The sequence below is a fragment of the Macrotis lagotis genome, chromosome 2 (genome assembly GCF_037893015.1).
Source record: "Macrotis lagotis isolate mMagLag1 chromosome 2, bilby.v1.9.chrom.fasta, whole genome shotgun sequence".
Lineage (NCBI taxonomy): Eukaryota > Metazoa > Chordata > Mammalia > Peramelemorphia > Peramelidae > Macrotis > Macrotis lagotis.
Genome location: NC_133659.1, coordinates 200,053,764 through 200,074,498, shown reverse-complemented (window position 1 = coordinate 200,074,498; position 20,735 = coordinate 200,053,764). Strand labels below are relative to the sequence as shown.

Here is a 20,735-nt window from a genome sequence, read left to right as displayed (position 1 = left end):
GAACTGGAAACATGATATGAAACCATTATCACTCATTCATTCTTATAAGCACAAGAATTTCTAGAGTTTTCAAGGTTAACTATCTAAAAACTTATTTAACACCTAACAGTCACCACCATTAACTACCTTTGAGAAACAATTTCTTCTTCACAATGGTTATATATATATATCCCTTTCTTTCCTTTAAAAATGTATTTTATTGGTTTATTTTGTCTTTAAATCAAAGTCTTTTCAAACCTTCCCATGTCATAAAGCAAAATATCATACAAAAACTAGTGATTGCCCCAACAGCCCCCCACCTTTTTTGAGTTGTTTCATTTGTCTAACAGACAAAACTTTAAATGTCTGAGACCAGATTTGAACCCAGATACTCCTGACTCCAAGGCTGGTGCTTTATCCACTAGGCCACCTAGCCGCCCCTGTTTTTTTCTTTTTTTACAAAAGTATGTAAGTTTAAGGGTAGCTAGGAGATGCAAGGGATGGAGCACCAGCCCTGGTGGTACTCAGGAGGGCTTGAGTTCTAATATGCTCTCAAGACAACTGGCACTGATCAGCTACATGACCCTGGACCAGTTACTTAACTCCAACTATTTCACTAAGAAGTGCATGCTACTTTCAAACTTCACTGCTTGTCTGTGCTTCCTTTTGAACTTCCTCTTTTCTCTTTCAAGTATTTTTAAAAAAATTAATGGCCCATTCTTTTTAGAATCATTAATGCTAATACCCAGTCATTCTCTTCAACCTTCACAGTAATCATGTACAAAAAAAAAAAATGCCACTTTCTGTACTTTGAATCTCTCTGTTTTGGTCACTACTTTGATCAGAGTTCCTAAGTCACTCAAAGTTATTTTTCTTTTTTTTTTTTTAAGGTTTTTGCAAGGCAAACGGGGTTAAGTGGCTTGCCCAAGGCCACACAGCTAGGTAATTATTAAGTGTCTGAGACCAGATTTGAACCCAGGTAGTCCTGACTCCAAGGCTGGTGCTTTATCCACTACGCCACCTAGCTGCCCCTCGAAGTTATTTTTCTTTACAATCTTGCTATCCTTGTAAAACGTGTTCTTCTAATTTTTTCTTACTTCATAGTGCATAAATTCATTCTACTCTTGGATTCTTTGAAATAATCTTCCAACATTTTCTACAGCATATTAATATTTCACTACATTCATCTACTACAATCTGTTCAATCATTCTCCAATTAATACAGTACTTTAACTGTTTGTTCATTTCTAGTTGTTCCCAACCTCCAGGGCTCCTTTTGGGATCAGAAATGTTCTTTTGTTTATTGACTATTCTCATCCCCCCTCTTATCAACTTTTACTTATTAGTTAAGATGGATATAAATTTACAACAAATGAATTACGTATAATGTATGTGAATGCCAAATATATTCAAGCTTCCTTTATCCATTTCAGAAGATAGAAGTACATTTAATGTACTGGTCCCCCCAACCCTCCCTCCATATTAGTATATTCCTTTTTCTCATATACCAAAATTAGAAGAAATATCAAGTACCACCTCCTCTTTTTCCTTTCTATACTAGTGTTCCTTTTACCCTCCCTTCTTTTTCTCCTTTCAGAAAAACAGTTAAGAGCAGAGGCCTCCAAACTTTTAGCACTCCTCAGCCACATCACTCAAGAAAAATCCCTCAAAAACTGCATACTGAATTCAATACACATTCATGGTACACCACCAGCAGGTACAAATACAAGTGTGATATGGGTCTGCAGAGTTAACATACCTAATAGATCCTCCACTTTTCCTTTTTGAGTTCTTACCCTAGGGATATATTAAGATTCTGAAGCAACACTTACTTCTTTTCTGCATTAGGATGTTAGCACTATAGCCTCAATCAATTGCTTAAATAAATTTACTTCTTAAGTTTCTCTAGCTCTACTGTGTTTGCATTTCAAAGTTCCTCCTTAGCTCTGGTGTTTTAATCAGAAATACAGTTTAAAGTCTTCTATTCTACTAAAGGAGCATTTTTTCATTGAAGAATTATATTTTATTTTTTAGGATGTTATTCTTGGTTCTACTCCTGTAGCTTTAGTTTTCTGGAATATGGGTATTCTAAGATCTCTCATTTTTGGTAGAAACTACTAAGTCTCTTATGTTTCACATTGTAATTTCTTGGAGCCAAAAAAGTTTCTTTCATTATGCTTGTAAGGTTATTTCTTTTTTTTGACATGGGAGCTCTAGTAAATTTTGGCTCACTTTCTTAAAATTTTTCTCTTCAGAGGATTCTTTCTATTTTACTTTTCCCTGTGACTCTAATATATCTAGCAACATTTGCTTACAATTTCTAGAAATAAAATGCCTAGGCCAATTTTTAAATCATGATTTTCAGGTAGACCAATGAAATGTATATAGAGGCAAATAATCTGAAGAGAATAATGAAAAAGGAAAGAGAATGGGGAAGAAAAACAAGCATTTACTTATTCAGCATCTACTAGGGGACAAGCACTTTACCATGTAAGCACTTTGATATCACCTCAGTTGATCTTTACAATAATCCTGGGAGATAAGTTTTATTAAGATCTCCATTCTACAGTAATGGAAACTGAGACAGAGGTTAAGTGATTTGCAGTTAATGTCTCTGAGTAATTTTTTTTAATGAAGTCAGAGGTGAGAAGAAAATAGGAATTGTTTTTGCTTTTTTTTCTGAATAGAGAAGTAGATGTGATAAAAGATGTAGAACATGCTTTTTCAAATACTATCTCTAAATTGTAAATTTTTCTTTGCTAAAAGATTACCTCCATAGCCTATTAAACATCTGTAAGTGTTGTTTAAATATTTTTTAGAAAACAATTTTTTGAAGTCCAGTGATTTCTTAAATTTATCTATTTTCTAAGTATTAAAAATATGAATTATATAACATTCTAAGTTTTTTGATATTTTGAATTTTTCTGAAATGTTTTGCTATTCTGGAGTCAATGATTTCTACTTGGTTTATTCTTATTTCCAGGGGATCTGTTAATTGAATATGGTTTACCTTTACAACTAATTACAAAATCAGTTATTCCTTTAATAAACAATGATTCCTACAAGGTACTGTGCTAGAAACCAGAGATACAAAAACAAAAATAAAATGTATTTAAGGAGTATACATTTTACTGTTATTAGGTAGACCTGATCAGAATCAAGGGCTAAAATATCTTTCTTCAATACCTCCCCTCTTCCAATGATGATTTTTCATAATCATCTTTTAACAGTATTCCTTCTGGTAGAAGCTTTTTATCCACTTATTATAGCATCAAACTCCAATGCTAACATCTTGTTTAGCTTCAAAACTTTTTTAGTTTACTTGTAATAACTTCATGGGAAAATAAACTTTTAGGTTAATGACACTAAAGAGCATTAAATTTATATTTCCAAAGCTACTTGCATAAATTGGACTTCATTTCTTTGGCTATTCCAGGTAGTCTAGAATAAAAACAAGTAACATCACTTTATTTATACATTAACATATAAAAAACTATTCCTTATGCCACATGGAACAAAGTAGCTAACAAAAATTTCTATACAATGGATACAGATTTAAAAAAACCCAGTATATAACAAAATGCTTAAGATCAGTTGGAACGAGAGAAAAAAAATCATAAGAAGTGGTTATCTAGGGAGGCTATACATAGAAACATAGGCAATAAAAATAATCTGCCCTAAAAACCTTATTTAAAAAAGTTCTTTCACAACAGTTTGTCCATTTTTCACAATGCAAGTATATTCCTGGGTATATATTAACATACTGGTTTAGTACTCAGAGAATAAATTTCAACTCAAATCCCAAAGAACCCTCCCTCATCCCCTCCTCTATCTTCTATTAAATGGCTTTAAATACAAACTTCAGATTACTAACCTTTTCTATAAGGAGTTTCTTACTCATTGTTACACATCTATTCAACCGTTCCTTGTATTTCTCTAGCATCTTTTGCTGTTCATCAATCTGCCGTCTCAAATCACAGTTTGCCTTCAATTAGGAAAACAAATAAAAGTAATTAATTATTCTTAAGTTAATTCTCAGGAAGAATGTTTAATAAAGCCGATTCTGGATAATAGGATGGGGAAAAGACAATAAAAGCTAAAACAAAAATAAAACTAGTCTGAAAGGGGGAGATAAAATAACTTCACTTACCTCTTTAGATCAAACTGATCTGAAAATAGGTTAAATGTGAACTGTCACTAGAATAAATCGTGTTCCTCCCAATAACTACTTGACATAAAATTTCTATTTCATCTTATTTGTCTAAATGCTTTTTAAAAAAATAATTTTTTGTTAGTTTATATTTAAAAATTGCAGTCTGCTTGCAAAGCCAACAAAAACAGATTCTTAGAAGAGTAATCATGGTCAAAGTGGGTGACTAATTCAAAAAGATATGAGTATGAGACAAAGTCAATTCCTATCTTCATTTTCATTTCCCAAAGGAACACAAGAGGAATTTAAATTACTTGTACTAAAACAAAAGAAAGACATAGCTAAGAGTAAATCATTCTATTAAACTATGCCCACTAAAATGGATTATTTCACAATATTCACCCAACTTTCTTGGTCCTTGCTTCAGAAATGAATGCTAGAATATACTTATTCTGCCTAGTTAAAAGCTTATATGATAGATAAAATGTTTTGAATCTATGTGTCTTATGAAAATAACTGAAGCATCCTCTGGTTCATTTTCAATTAGTCCATTTAAGGAGGCTCCTACTTCCATTAGAAAGTGATTTCAACCAGCCCCAATAAGTTTAAATATAATTCTATTATTTTTCCTCAAACTACTATGTCTTGATATAATTAAAATTTGGAATATGTAAAACTCATGTAACCTTTTGAGTAGGACATAGATGAAAAGTTAACCTAAAATCCATAATCAAAATGCCTATACAAATCCAAATTCACTCATGTAAAAGTATGCATTCTTTTGTAATATTCAACTAAACAAATACAAATGTAACCTGAATTTTTTGAAAACAAAATATTTCTAAACACTTAATTGGCAGTAAGGGCTAAAAATCTATAAATACAATTTCTCACACAAGACTGTTTAGTACCTGGTCACAAACATTAACAAATAAAAAAAATTTCAGAAAGGTTTTTTAAACACATTTGATATTATGACCTTAGCCTTAGGTTCAGAGTCTGGCTTAGAAATATACTGACAACTAACTTGTCTGTGTCAATGTGTCAATCTAAAATCTTTCCTGATAATATTAATACAGGAATATTAACAATTAAGTTCTATTGAGACAAAATGAAAATTAAATTATTAATATGCAATCCTAATGATTAGTGTTGTGATGATAGGTTTCAAAGTTTTCTCTGGTTTTACTTTGAAAACAGTGATTTCATTGTATTAGGCAATTCACTTCTATGGTAACTATGGCAGAAAGGGGATCAAAATGTTAATAGCATGACTTTTAGATCATCTAGAAGTAGTTATTTACATCTTCAAATTTTAAATAAGAAATCTTTGTCTAATGAACAAAGAGTGGTCACCCCACTAAAGAAGAGAATCATATCACAAAATTGACATTGTGGCTATAAATGAAACACTACCAGCAAGTGAAGTTGCAGCTAAGTGGAAGTAGGTTCACAGGTACTTCCTAAGATACGCAGATAGAGAGCTGGTTATAATGTGTCCAATTGCAACAACATATCTAATTCACTGGGACATGTGGGTATCATTTACTTCAGATATGCATTTGCAAAAAATATCACAATGAAAATAATTATGGTTTTGGACCAATAATCTGTTGCAGAGAATATGAAAGTGGATAAATTTTATGAAGAAATCTGTAAGACCCTAAGAAATAATGCAAATGTTAGCGTAAAGCAAGAAAATGAAAATTATGTTGGAAAACATGGTACAGAGTAAGAAAGAAAAGGTCTATAATCATGACTGTTTCTGAAAAGACAAACAGAAACTACTTCAAATGATGGCAAACACCAAATATCATGAAAAATTAAATTAATTATAACAGGAAATGACTAGCTTCCAAAGTGACATTCCAAATGTACAGTCAGATTTGCTAACGGTAAAAACCAATACCATACTACAAGAAGAAAAATAGACGCACTATGTGCGTCTTGACGAAGAAAAGACAAACTTCAAAAAGTTTGAGCAAACTTCAACCTGATCCAGTGAAACAAGTTATTGATGACAAAGAAAGTTCTGAATGATCAAAAGATCTTAGGAACCTAATCAATCAACAATGCTTGATTTCCTTAAGGAACCCAAAGGCAACATTTCAGAGAATAAATTTGTATAATTGTGAAAGATGATGAAGATCATAACACTTTAAATTAACAAGAAACAGTGGGGGGGGGGGGAAGATTAGCAAAGAGATCCAATTTAACAAAGTTATTCCAACCCCTATTGTTGAAACTAGCTAAACTTAAGCCAGGTTGGTCCTCAGATGACAGTCATCATGACAAGTTTTTTATAGTAGAGTTTTTACCTCTAATTTTACCCTCTTACTCCTTTACAACAATAAGGAAGAAAATGGAAGAACAAGGGGAAAAAATGGAGATCTGTATGGATCTTTTAAAATAATAAACTCTTCAATTTTTTTGGAATCTGTAGTGATTCAAAGAACATTAAATAACTACTGATTACCATATCTTTTTTTCCAACTCTACAAAAGTTTTTAATGAATATAACCTGTGCATGTACTCAAAACATATCTGATTAGGGTATAAAAAGGGAACAGATATAAAGTTTTTAACAAATAAAATTCTATAGCAGAGCATATCTTTATTATCATAAAACTGACCAAAAGGAATAGAGAATGTAAGACTTCCTGAGTCTCCTGTTTGCAGATGACTGGCTGTAAAGAGCCTTCATAAGAATTTGGCCACATTTAAAAGTGGAGTGGAGTGGAGCAAAAAGAGCGAGAAAAGAAGGAGTGTTTTTAGGAATCCACATACTACTTTTTAATAACTACAAATTTTTACTAAAACAAACTCTTTCACCATAAACATTTTCTTTTCCTGCTACAGCTTTGGAAAGTCATGGAAAATCTTAGTTTCTTAAGAATTAAAATTGTGAATCACCCAAAGACAACAGAGAAATGAGTATTAACCATGAATAGCAAACAATACAGTACCAATAAAGAACTAGTCAGGACAAGGGGTGCAAATGATGTCATCAGGCAGATGTAGGTTCAGAAAAGGCAGATCAGTCAAATGTAAGGGATAATAAATAGCCCCATAATATCTATATAGACAAAAAAAAAAAATCCTAAGACTTTCTTCTCCCCCCACCCCCCAGGATAGTGGGTATAGATAGGCTCACTGCTACAGATTTTTAGGAGAATACAGAAAAGTCATATGGTGTAAGAAGTCACAGATGAACTGTGGTCATCAAAGTGAGTTATCCACATGGATGAGGGCACTACTATATCAAATTAAGCATGAGGTAGTGCGTCTGAATAAAGTGCTCAGAAACAGGTGATGCCTCAGATAATGCTACTATTTAAATTGTCCACTTCCAAAATTCAACAACAGACTAATACAGAATACCCAAATACAAATTATTTACCTTTCTATAAGCCACAGAAGCTGGAAAGAACCTTTAGAGATCTTGTCACTTGGCTCCTCGAAACATACTTTTAGCTCACTTTTATATAACTCACACAATTCTTCAATATTTCAAAAGATTTGTGGCTTCACTGGCGTGGCTACTCCCTTCACCCATGTAGATCGCAATCCCTCTATGCTTTAGTAGATGTTTTCACAAGTTTCTGTGGCCAAAAAAAATTAACATCTGGTGGCTGACCAAACCCTATTGTTGAGCCTAGCTAAACTTAGCTAGGTTGGTCCTCAGGTGACAGAGTCCACTACTAGTTTTACCCTCTTATTCCATTCCAACATGGTAGTCTCTTAATAAAGCTTCTGTTTCACTGGCATAGTCTTCAAGAGTCTAAGATCACTTTCATACCATGATGAAGTATCAGAATAGGACTTCAAGATGATAGATTTAAAGCTGAAAAGACCTCACAGGCCATCTGGTCTAATCCCACCTCAGTTTTATAACCGAGGAAGAGGGAGTTTAAGTGACTTCTTCAAGATCACACAGGTAGTAAATGTTGTGAAGAGTAACAGTGGTTCTCATTTGTATAATACTTCAAAAGCTTATAGAAATGTTAGAAGGTATTTTACACATATTATTTTATTCAGAGTTTCTTGACTGATGGTTTTTTAAAAGAATATTTTGATAAATGCATTTCAGTATAATCAGTTTCCATTGTAATCTTATGTATCCTTATGGTTGTAAATTTAAAAACTTTATTCTGAGGAGTCCATAGGCTTCAGCAGAGACTGCTGAAAGGATTCAATAGTACAAACAAGCTAAGAATCCCTAATCTAATTTGATACTATACTTCAGTTGCTCCAATTACAGAAATCTATGCTAATTATGAAGTATTCCATGTTTTTCTCTCAAACAAATATAATTCAACACTCACTCTCAATAAATCGTCTATTCTCCCCTCCTTCTTCTCCAGATCAGAATTCTTACTGTTTTCTAATGCAGATATTTTTTCTATCGTGAGGTCAGACTGTAGAAAGGAAAAACAAAACAAATGAGTTATTCTCTAAGAATGTCACAGCTATAAAGAAGCACAGTATTAACCTTAAACTTTTACATATAAGCATATGTAAGTGAGCCATAAACTTTTTTCTCAAGTAAATTAATATTCCTTTCACCTAACTCATTCTTTAACTGTTAACTATTTCTAATAAGAAGGGTCAATTAGACTCAAGATCTGCAATTTTTAAAATACTAACCCTAGGGGCGGCTAGGTGACACAGTGGATAAAGCACTGGCCCTGGAGTCAGGAGTACCTGAGTTCAAATCGGGTCTCAGACACTTAATAATTACCTAGCTGTGTAGCCTTGGGGCAAGCCACTTAACCCCATTTGCCTTGCAAAAAACCTAAAAAAAAAAATACTAACTCTAGATTCAAATATATCAATTCACAAACCAGTCAACTGGTCAACATCTTAGAAACCAGAGATGATGTGCCAATGGAATATGTGAAAAATATAGAAATACAATATTCCAGAAATGAACCAGATTGATTAGAGCTGGACTTCACATAAGAAATTTCCTATAAAGAACAAATATGCCATCTAGTGGGACCAAAGAAACAAGCACAAGAACAAACCTAAAACTGATTCTATGATAATCCAAAGAACTGGAGGAGGAGGAGGAAGAGGAGGAGGACAAGGGAGTCTGTTATCTACTTCTGTGGAGAACATGGTTTCTAAAACTTTATATACATTCCCAGAATGCCAACTTAATTATCCTTTAAAGACAATGGTGCCAAATAAGACTAAAAATTGGTCTCTCCACCATCCTACCAAGAGAATACTGTAAAATGCAGTAAATATACTCCAGACGTGATCATGATGAGGGAGCTGAATTAAATGATTTTATAATACCTTCCAGTTTCTAAATTTTTAAAATCCTATGAAACTCACTTCCAACTCCAGTCCTTAAATAAAAATAAAGTTACTTGAATTAAAATTCTTTATGAGGCATTTAAATAGGTAACATGAATATGATGGTCCACTGATATTTTAGGGGGAAAAAGAAAGGTCCTGTTAGGTAAGTATGAGAATTTTGAATTTAAAAATGTGCTTCTAGTAGCATAGTAACTTTTAAAGGGTACTTAATTAGCATAAAAATTCTATTTCAAAATACAAATAACAAATACCCTCAGAGTTAAAATAGCCCCCCCAAAGTACCTAATTCACACACAAGATAAAGCCTCTAAATTTTTCTTCTTAATACAATATGAAGTTTAATAAACATAGGAAGAAATTGAAATATTATAGTATGCAAAACTGGGAAATAACATCTTTTATATATGGTATGATGCACTCTTAAGTGAGTTTTTTCTTGCATTCTTTATCACATTATACCTGTGTCTGTTTGTGCTGGATGGAAATCTGTTTTTGGGAACTGCAGGAATGCTCAGTGTTGCCAGATCCAGTAGAAGAAGGGCTGCCTTGCTGAGCCTGTAATAAAACACAAGACTGAACAATCACCATATGGCTTCTAATTTTCTCCAAAATTAAGTTAACAAGAATATAACTTTTAAAACATAAATAAGGACTTATCATTCATCAATACACAAATTAAAGCATATACTATGTTTGCCAGAATAGGATTTTAACTATTCCAGTGATTTCTCCCAGTATCACAAAAATAATCCAATTATAGGAAAAATCTACTAGACAAGATGATATCTAAGATCCAGCTCTAAATTCAAACAATTAAATCTGTGACACTTAAATTTAGTTAACTATCAACACATAATGCATCAAGTGGGTAAACATCATCCATGAACACTCAGCTGTCAAAAAATTCAGGTGAATTTCTAATACTTTAACTTATTGATTATAATTCAATGCTATTTTAGGATTTATTAGGCACTTTATGAAATATTTCTAAAACTTCATCACTGAAGTACACATCTAACTCCCAATACTGCCTTTAAAAATCTCTCCATATACACATGTAAAGTACAGACCCGTCAGAGAAGTGGGATAAAGAATATTAAAACTTCTATTTTAATTACTTTAAACAAAACATACACACATTGTGACAAAAAGTATAATGATTATGGTTTTATTTTTTCCTGATGTCTCTGGATCATCACTAAGCTTAAAACTATTTTACATAATATTAGTTGTTCTATCCCTTACCTGTCATTTCTACTATCAGTCAATGTCTTATCTCACTCATTTCTGAAGTGAATCGAATACAGTTTGAAAAAAGCAGCTATCTCAGGATTTTACAACTGTTTGATTATTTAAAAAAAATTAGTCAATAAACTCCAAATGACAGCCTGAAGATCTATTTCTAAGTACATAGATTTTGTGAAAGTTATTCCAACAACTCAGGGAACTGTATATCCTTTCCAAGTCTTTTATATTGCTAATATCTGAAAACACCACTAAATCAATAAAAACTATTGGTGAAAAACCGAAGAAACTAAGACAAAGGTAAAAACTTGTTAGGAAGCAATTAAAAGTGAGACTATCAAATAATAACCTGATGCTAATATATCTCTTTAAAGTTTGCAAAACAAGGGCGGCTAGGTGGCGCAGTGAATAGAACACTGGCCTTGAAGTCAGGAGTACCTGGGTTCAAATCCAACCTCAGACACTTAATAATTACCTAGCCCTATGGCCTTGGGCAAGCCACTTAACCCCATTGCCTTAAAAAAATCTAAAAAAAGTTTGCAAAACACTTTCTACATCTCTCCGTGTGTGTGTGTGTGTGTGTGTGTGTGTGTGTGTGTCCTTTATATATCTGCTCACCCCTATCCTAAGAGGTAGATTCAACACATTATTTCTCTTATTTTAAAGAGGGAAACTTCTCAGAGAGGTTAAGAGTATCTGTTCAAAGTTGTAATATCAGTGTCAAAGGAAATAAATAAATCCAAGTCTTCTCTGACTTCAAGTTCAATGCTCTATCCATTGTGTTCACAATCAAAGGAAACTACTTTGGTCCAGTAAAAACTCCAAGAAATACCAAGTGAAAGCACTTTGAAAATCACAATTAAAAGCATTAAAAATCATGTAAGCTCACTTCAGTTCAGGTTCTCAGTATGATTGAACAAAACTGGCATGAACTCTAATGAGCATGTACATGTGGGGCAATCAAATAACTCAGTCTTACACTCAAAGAGCTCTCTTTCTGTGCTATTTTTTTTCCTTTTAAACTAGAGAAAGACTTTATTAACCATTGTTTCACATCTTCATATGTATAAACAGAACACTTTTTAAAGGTTTTTTTAATGTTTTAGCTGTTTTGTCTCATTAGGACTCATCACACTAAAAGCATTCATTGCCAGAGATTTGAATTCTGCAAATGTTAAAATGGCTCATTCACTATTCCCTGATTGGTAAACATATTCAACTCTTCAAAAATAGAAACTGTTTTGCCTCTAGTTTCTTTAAAGGAAAAGTAAAATTTGTCATCTGCTACAACTAATCAATGAACAACCTTCTTTTCTCTGGACAGCTGGTGTTTCTCATCAATATGCTCTTCCTGCTTATTAGTAAGTTTTTCTTGGTTCAATGACTATTTCACATTGTTTTGCCAGAATGGAGACAAATTTGTGCCAAGAGCAAGAAGTGTGATTTAGGGGCTTGAAGTAGGCAAGGACAAACAAAATGAAAAGGTCTCCTTGTGTTATAAGGTTTTATTTGCTTTATTTTAACTTTTTTCCAGAAACTATAATAAAATGATAGAGGCTAAAAGGGGTGTTTATTAAGAAATGTCTATTACTGTTTTGCATGATTACATATATGTAAGTTTTAACAAATTGCTTGCCCTCTCTCAAGGAGCAGATAGAAAAGGAAGAGAATTTGAAACTCAAACTTTTAAGACAGATGTTTAAAATTTTTGTTTACATGTAACTGAGAAAAAAATAAAAGTAAAAGAAAATGTCTATTATGTAAAATAAACAGGTCATTTAAGAAAAATCTTTAGATTCTTTAAGTTAATCTCCTAAACTGCAGAGAAAGGAAACAGGAAATTTTAAGACTGCAGGAGTCAAAACAATGAAGAACAAAGCACTTTATTTTTTGGTCTTCTATTATTTCCTTCTTCAATGTTGCATCTTTTCCTAGATGTTTGCTTGTTCTTAAAGTCTTACTGTCAGCACCAACTCTACAGAATTCTTTGCTCTGTTTCCCTAAGAAATATTTCCCCCAAACAACAAAATCTAGGGTTACCTAACTCTAGTAAACATGCTTCTAGAAAAGGAAATAATATAAAGTTATTAACATTCACAAAGAATCTTTTAATTATTTAACAAAATTATAATCAAACAGTTTTTCTCTGGTTCCCCTTTCTATGATCACTCTAATACGAGATTTAGTTATTTTAAAAGAGATGAGCTAGGGGAGGCTAGGTGGCACAGTGGATAAAGCACCAGCCTTGGAGTCAGCAGTACCTGGGTTCAAATCCGGTCTCAGACACTTAATAATTACCTAGCTGTGTGGCCTTGGGCAAGCCACTTAACCTCATTTGCCTTGCAAAAACCTAAAAAAATTAAAAATATATATATAAAAGAGATGAGCTGCTAGAAGGCAAAAGAAAAGAGGAGAAATAAAAGCAGCAAGTTTTCTTCATGACTGGGGTCAATTCATTTCAAAAACTTTATTACATTCATTAAGGTGCTATTATTAAGCACCTACCACGCACTATGTACAAAGAACTATGATTGGTACCAGAGTTACTAAGATAAATAGTAAATAGTCCCTGCCCCTAACCATGGGTAGGAGTAAAGGAAAAAGAGTAGGGAGGGATGGGTGTGGAGGTAGCACAATGGTAGAAAACATATGTGCATGAATAAATGAAATTAAGGAAGACTTTACTACTGGGTAAACTTTTTTGGAGAGTTGGAATTATAAAAGACCTCTGTAAAAAAGTATGCAGAATCCAAGTTTTAGAACACAAGTAATCTCTTCTAACTTCCTCATTTAATAGATAAGAAAATTGAGGCCCTAGTTAAGAGACTTTGTCCAAGGTCTCATAGATGGCAGAACTAGAATGTGAATATAAGTCCACTGACTTCAAATCCAACACATCACATTCTGTATTTTTGATCTCTTTAAAGATCTAGAGGGGGAAACAAACTCAGAACTCACTAGCTTCCAGGTATAGGGGAAAAGGAGAGGAAAGGGGCTGACTAACCTACTAAGAAGGTGAACATGAAGTTAGTATCTGGGAGGTGTGAAGAGAGGTAGAAGTGATGGCAGTTCACCATCAATAAGTATCATTCCTAATTTTTAAACAAGTTAAATTTCTTTTTTCCCAAAGACATAAGGAAAAGATCATTTTGCCATAACCAACTTAGAGACACTAAAAGTTTTTTCAAATCCAGAAAGCCAAGACTCTGTTATAGTGGCTAAAGACATGTTTATAGTTTTAAATAATGAAACATTTTGAATAATGATTTGGTTTGAAACATAAATAAAAGTTTTAGTCACTGATCAAATTCTATTATAAAAAAAAGTTCAATAAATAAAAGCCCAAATGACTGACAGAAAAGTTGTCAATTTGAAGAAACTGGACTTCTGGTTTGTTTCATCACTTAACAACCCTATGAGGTGGGTACTATTAGTTTCATCAATTTTCAAATAAGGAAACAGTTTGAGAGATGTTAAATTATTTACTTAGGGTTATATAACTAGTAAATGTCTGAGGCAGGATTTAAAGCTAGATCTTCTTAATTCCCAAACCCAGTTTTCTAAGGACTATGCCAGTAGCTGCCTGGCCAGTAACCTTTCAGAAGTGGTAAATGAGAAGTTTAAACTCATTGTTTTAACAAATAGTATACATATAAACACCAAATCATAGAGAAAAGTTTGTACTGTACTGATTTGTTCTGGAAAATTCTTGTAGTAAGTAGGCTGAGGTTTAGAAATTTTTAAAAGTATAAAAAAAATAGTTCACTATAATAGGATTGCTTCATTCTAACTGATTCACTTTATGAGGGTCTCCTACCAATAAAATAAAAGTTAATACATTTCCCTTCTCACACTGTACTAGGATTTAATTTGGAAGTATTTAAAGATCTTAAAGAAACAAATGTACAAGTGATGACTGAAAAAAAAACAGTTGGAAATGAATAACATTACTCCAAAAATAATGGAAATATACTTAAGCATATTTGCATGATTCATAAATGTGTATACTATAACTTGAAGGAAAGACATGAGCTCAGGTTTACTGCTCACCGAGACAAAAGTGAAGCAGAGGCCAGCTCCCCTCTGTGCCAGCTGCTCAGTGTCAAGCCGAGGTTTTGCCAGCATCACCGACATCAGGGTTGGCAGAGCCGAGTGTTCTTCCTGTGCCTCCTTTGCAGCACTGCCATCTAGACCATACAGCGGCTGCTCCACTCGCCGCTGGAATACACATTAAAGCAAACATACACCTTAAACATGAAGAACTACTCAGGTTCTGCCAAAACATGCATCGGTGTCAGGTCAAGAACACACAGCTATCAAAGGCAAATCCAAAAAAAAATTTAAGACACACAATGGCTCTAAAATCAATCGTTAAGAACACAAAACATTATTACTACTTATATTTAAACATAGAAAACATTTCAGTCAATCCCAATGAAACACAGAGGCTATCTAAAGTCTTAGCAACTATTTCACAAGACATGGAAACTGAGGCCCAGAGAAATTAAATGAGCTATTCAAGCTCATATCAATCATAAGTGGCAAAGATATCATTTGAACTAGATCCTCTAAAATAGTGGGTTTAGAATCAGCCTCAAAATTGGGTTTCAAGCTCAGCTTCTGACCCATGGCTGATTGTAAGACTGATTGTAAGACTCTTGTCAAGTCATTTAAGCCCTCAGTATTGAGAAAAACTCTCTATGACCTTATACTGCAGAGGAAGTACTGACCTGCATGATTAATGAGACAGTACTAGGTCCAGGACCTATCCCCTATCCCTGACAAAGAAACAATATTGCCTTTATGAATGCAATCCTTTGAATTCACTAAATAATTTGCATAGTTTATCATAAAATACCCTCCTCTATTCTACATAAAAAACTTGTCCTAAGACTTTTAAATTGGAGCTTCAGTTATTTCCAGTTAATTTAGAAAAAACGATGACAATACTATTAAAAAAACCACTAGGATTTTGTCACAATACTTTTTCCTACAGAACAGGATACAGTGAGGCAAATTCATCTTAGATCCATTCAAATGGAGTTTAGCCAGATTACGTAAAGGATTATAATAAAAGAAGACCCCAAAATGAGAGCAGTGTTACAGTTTGGTTTCAAAGAACTTTGTTATATTCATTAACTATAACATTCAGTGGACCTCTGGTTTCCAAAACTCTTAAATGAATGCTGAAGAACCCTCATCAATTGCAGGTACACATTTCTGTAGGGTCAAAATTCTGAAAATGAGGGGAAAATAGTTCACCACAGCTTTACTCTTTTTTTTCCGGGGGTTTTTTTGCAAGGCAAATGGGGTTAAGTGGCTTGCCCAAGGCCTGAGACCGGATTTGAACCCAGGTACTTCTGACTCCAGGGCCTGTGCTTTATGACACCTAGCAGCCCCAGCTTTACTATTAATAAATATTGGTTTACATATTAAAGGACAGATGATTATTAAGAATATTCAAACAAGCATTTATTCATTTATAGTGAAAGAAGGGAAGTCAGTTTTTGAAAAGCACCCTCAGAGGGTAAAGTGGATAAAGCACTGGCCTTGGAGTCAGGAGTACCTGGGTTCAAATCCGGTCTCAGACACTTAATAATCACCTAGCTGTGTGGCCTTGGGCAAGCCACTTAACCCCATTTGCCTTGCAAAAACCTTAAAAAAAAAAAGCACCCTCAGGGCAGCTAGGTGGTGCAGTGGATAGGACACCAGCCCTGGAGTCAAGAGGACCTGAGTTCAAATATGACCCAAGACACTTAATTGCCTAGCTGTGTGACCTTGGGCAAGACACTTAACCCCACTGCCTTAAATTAATTAATTAATTAAAAAGAAAAACAGAAAATGAAGGATTAAAAAAAAGAAAAGAAAAGCCCCCTCAGGGGAGGTACAAAAAGCATACCCCATTCAAATTTGATTGTTGGCCAGATTTTGTCAGCCCCCCTGGTTTAAGATGAGATGCTTACTGTCCTTGCCTTCAAGAAGTTTCTATTTTATAACAGCATTAGAAGATATATTGTTTTTTACATAAAGAGCCAAATACTCATATTAAAAAAGAAAAAAAGCTTAGAAGATACATATGGCTGAATTTTAAAAAACTTTAACAGTTATATAAAAAAGAACCTTCGATTTCCCTTTGGAAAATATTACTACATTTGTTAATACATGATTAACGAGAATTATTGCCTTTCAGGCATTGTTTACTGCAGAGCTGGCAGAACTCTCTTAGACATCAAGTTCAGTTGTCTTGAGGGAAAGAGAAGCCTAATCTGTCACAGATATCTCTACCCCTGTACATCACACTCAACTTCTGAGAATGAGAAATACCTTTAATCATAAAGTTTCACAAAGTTTCAAAGGAAAATATTTTTACTATTAGTATACAGATTAATAAAATGCAAATTCATTTAGTCACAGTAGCTTTCAATTATTATGTATTTTCTTGGTCATAAATGTCTCAAAAATTCACAAGTCATATCAATAAACAGGTAAGTTATTATCAAATAACAGATAATCAATAAATAGAATTTTGTCCCTACAGATAAATTTATAGTTTTTGAATGGCTTTTGGACCATAGGATTCCATGACCTACAGGTTGGGAACCATTCATTTCTACTAAGAAAGTCTACTAAATAGAATTCTGTAATCTCATTTAGCTTTCTTAACTTGAAAGAATTTTAAAAATCTATATTCAGGAGCTTATAAAGAATTAAAGGGATACAAAGAAACACAAGTCTCACTACCTAAATTCAGATTATCAAAACACGAAGGCCTGAACCACAAAAAACATTTCCAAGACAATTTTATATATGAAATTATAATATTTATGTTACATATTATAATATATAATTATAATCATTTATAATATATATATGAATTTAACAATGTTGAGGGTTATGGTCATTGTCGTAACATAATAATGGCTAAATCTTCTCATTTACCTATGTCTTTCCTTGTGAGTTAGTAAATATAATTACCTCCATGGATATGAAATTTATAATATTCCACTTGATGTTTAAAAATACAACTTCTATATAAGATATACGAATATTCTGCAGTTTTTTATCTCTTTCCAAAGAAATAAAAGTACACTACATCTGCTCCAACTTATCCCTAATACTTTCTAGTGAAAAAGGCAGAAGGGTTTAAGAAACTAAAGTTGTTTAGCCTAAAGCAGGGAAGGAGTAAAGGAGGCAATGACAGCTGTCTGGGTTTCTTGAAAGGTTGTTATGTTTCAGAAGCACTGCCTCTTTTAGGTTTGTAAGGGTAAACAAGATTATTTATTTTACAAAATGAACTGAGAAAAAAAGACAACTTCCTTAAAGACCATGCAGTTTTCCTCATCCCCTCCCAAAAGTCAGCAACTAGAGGCAGATTAGAACTCTACCCCTGTATATTACACTCAACTTGAAAATGAGAAATACCTTTAATCATAAAGTTTCACAAAGTTCCAAAGGATAATATTTTTACTATTAGTATACATTGATTAATAAAATACAAATTCATTTCCTAACACCCTATATTTAGATTATGTTCTTTCAAGCTCCTAAAGGTCCATATAGAAGTTTTTTTTTGATTTGGTATAACAATAATATAAAGGGCTTTAAGTATAAGTAAGTTCAGCAGGGACACCTAGTTTGATTGCCAAATAATTCTCTAATACTAAAAAGTATAAGGACAGTAGTTGGTTTTCATTGATGGGGGAATTTCCTCACTGAGAATTCCCTCCCCCCTCCCACTGCAATTACAGATAAGAAACAACAGCAACAACAAAATTAACAACTCAAAGAAATTAGGCGTGATCAATTTCTTAATTACTTAAGAGAATGCCACTTACATGATTTCAAAGAAGACCAGAAATTCAATCTCAAAACTAAACTTTTTAGGAAATAAATATAAATTGCTTATAAAAACTAACAGACAAGAATTTATTAAGCACACATTATGTATCAAGTACTGTGCTAAGCATTGGGGATAAAAAGACAAAAATAGTCTCTGCCCTCAATAAGCTGACATGCTATTGATAAAAACAAGATATCTACAGGTAATTAAATATAAAGGAAACATATGATGATTTCAGAAGGGAGTTTCAGCAGGTGGGGGGGGGGGGTGTTCCAAAAAAGGTCCCATTTGGGAAGTGGTATTTAAACTGACCTTTAAAGAAAACTAAGTGAGAAAGAATACATTCTAGACATAGAGGTCAAACCATACAGAGGCATGGAGACTTGAATCTCAAATAGAAGAGTTTGTATTGCATTCTAAAAAAGATGGGGAGTCTTGGAACTTTCTGACCCAAGAACTAGCGGTTACCCCTAGGCTTAGGAACATCATTTTGGCAACTGATTAGAAAGGGAAGGGCTTGAAACGGAAACCAATTAGGAGACTGCTGCAGTAGTCTAGACAAGAAGTAAGAACAACTTGAATTAGGTGGACATGTGAGAAGGGAATGAAGTAGAGAGAGATTACAAAACTAGAATTGATTAGACTAAGCAAGTATAAAATTGATAAAATTATAATTACCCTCAATATATGCCAAAGCTTTACAAGGATAATAATTTAGCTATTTAGATAGTCACTTCTGTGATGGAACTTTGTACTGTTGTACCCACCCCGTGAGTTCACCAAATATAACTACAAGTCTCATGGTATTCCAATCTCAATCTATGACCCTTCCCTCCCTCACCTATGCTTGCCCTCTCCCTCTCCCCACTGCCTCTTTCCATCCATAATTGATCCACGGGAAATCTTTATTTGCTTTTTTTTAAACCCTTAACATAGGTGTGCTCAGTCCACAGCCCTCAAAGCCCATGCACATTATTACATTTTGTTATACTCACTGGTAATATGGGTTACACTGCAGTTATAAATAAATATTCAATTCTAAATAAAAGCCTTGACAAGTTTTTGTTGGGCAATGAGGCCCAGAAGAGCTCAAAGGTTTTGGACACCCAAGCTTTAACAGGTGAATACTTACTGGTAAGGGATTAGATAAGGAATGTTGTGGTGAGGATCGTGCAACAGGTGGAACACTTCTACCAGGGCTGGTCCCTGGTCCAGTTCCTCCAGCAAACTGGGCAGAGAAAAATGGATAGAAATAATTCACAACAGCTTTATTTCAGATAGGGAAAGTAGTTAAGTTTAAAAGCACAATAGACTCCAGCTAGTGACACAGTTCACTAAAGGGCCTTTCCCTCAAAAAGACTATCCTCTTAACCCAGGCAATCAATTTCTTCCCAGAGAGAGAATGTTACAGTGGAAAAAACTGAAAAATAATAATACAACATTTTCCTGTAGTTTCTTTTTTCTTTTTTTTTAGGTTTTTTTTGCAAGGCAAATGGGGTTTTGTTTTTTTTTAGGTTTTTTTTTGCAAGGCAAATGGGGTTAAGTGGCTTGCCCAAGGCCACACAGCTAGGTAATTATTAAGTGTCTGAGACCGGATTTGAACTCAGGTACTCCTGACTCCAAGGCCAGTGCTTATCCACTACGCCACCTAGCCACCCCTCCTGTAGAGTTTCAATGAAAGTAAGTTAAAGCAAACAGATAAAATAATTAGGAAGCTAAAAGAAAAAAAGATTTTAAATATTCTTCCTGTGCCAAAAATATACCATAACAGTTATAGCCAGTTTAGTGGAAATAGTAACAACAAATCAGTTTTACTAACCAGTGGTTACTATAAACTCACTATATAACTCCATTGTACTTAAAAAAAGTACATTGATAGGGGGCAGCTAGGTGGCGCAGTGGATAGAGCACTGGCCGTGCAGTCAGGAGGACTTGAGTTCAAATGTGAAGTCTATTGCCTAGCTGTGTGACCTTGGGCAAGTCACTTAACCCCATTACCTTAAAAAAAATTTTAAGTACATTGATAATCAGACCCAACTATAATCCTTTACAAAAAAAATCTACTGCTCAATAGAGAAACACTCTTATTTAGACAATCATACCAAATACAAAGATTTGAAATTTTGGTGGACAATAATTTCTGCAGTGATATTGTTTAAATAGGCACATGTAATTCTACCAAATTCTCAAACA

At 33.6% G+C, this 20,735-nt stretch overlaps 1 protein-coding gene across 3 annotated transcripts in view; it reads right to left on the bottom strand.

The window, feature by feature from the left end:
* The window catches only part of TLK2 (tousled like kinase 2), a 160,552-nt gene that overhangs the window by 77,570 nt on the left and 62,247 nt on the right, over positions 1-20,735 (bottom strand). For 2 of the 3 annotated variants that reach the window (XM_074224420.1, XM_074224421.1), the window contains exons 6-10: positions 19,675-19,770; positions 14,753-14,920; positions 9,917-10,012; positions 8,455-8,547; positions 3,854-3,964 (exon numbers count right to left, since the gene is read on the bottom strand). In XM_074224420.1, the coding sequence (XP_074080521.1) occupies positions 3,854-3,964; positions 8,455-8,547; positions 9,917-10,012; positions 14,753-14,920; positions 19,675-19,770 (564 nt within the window). The remainder of the gene's footprint in view (positions 1-3,853; positions 3,965-8,454; positions 8,548-9,916; positions 10,013-14,752; positions 14,921-19,674; positions 19,771-20,735) is intronic. The other variant, XM_074224422.1, reaches the window with a different exon arrangement.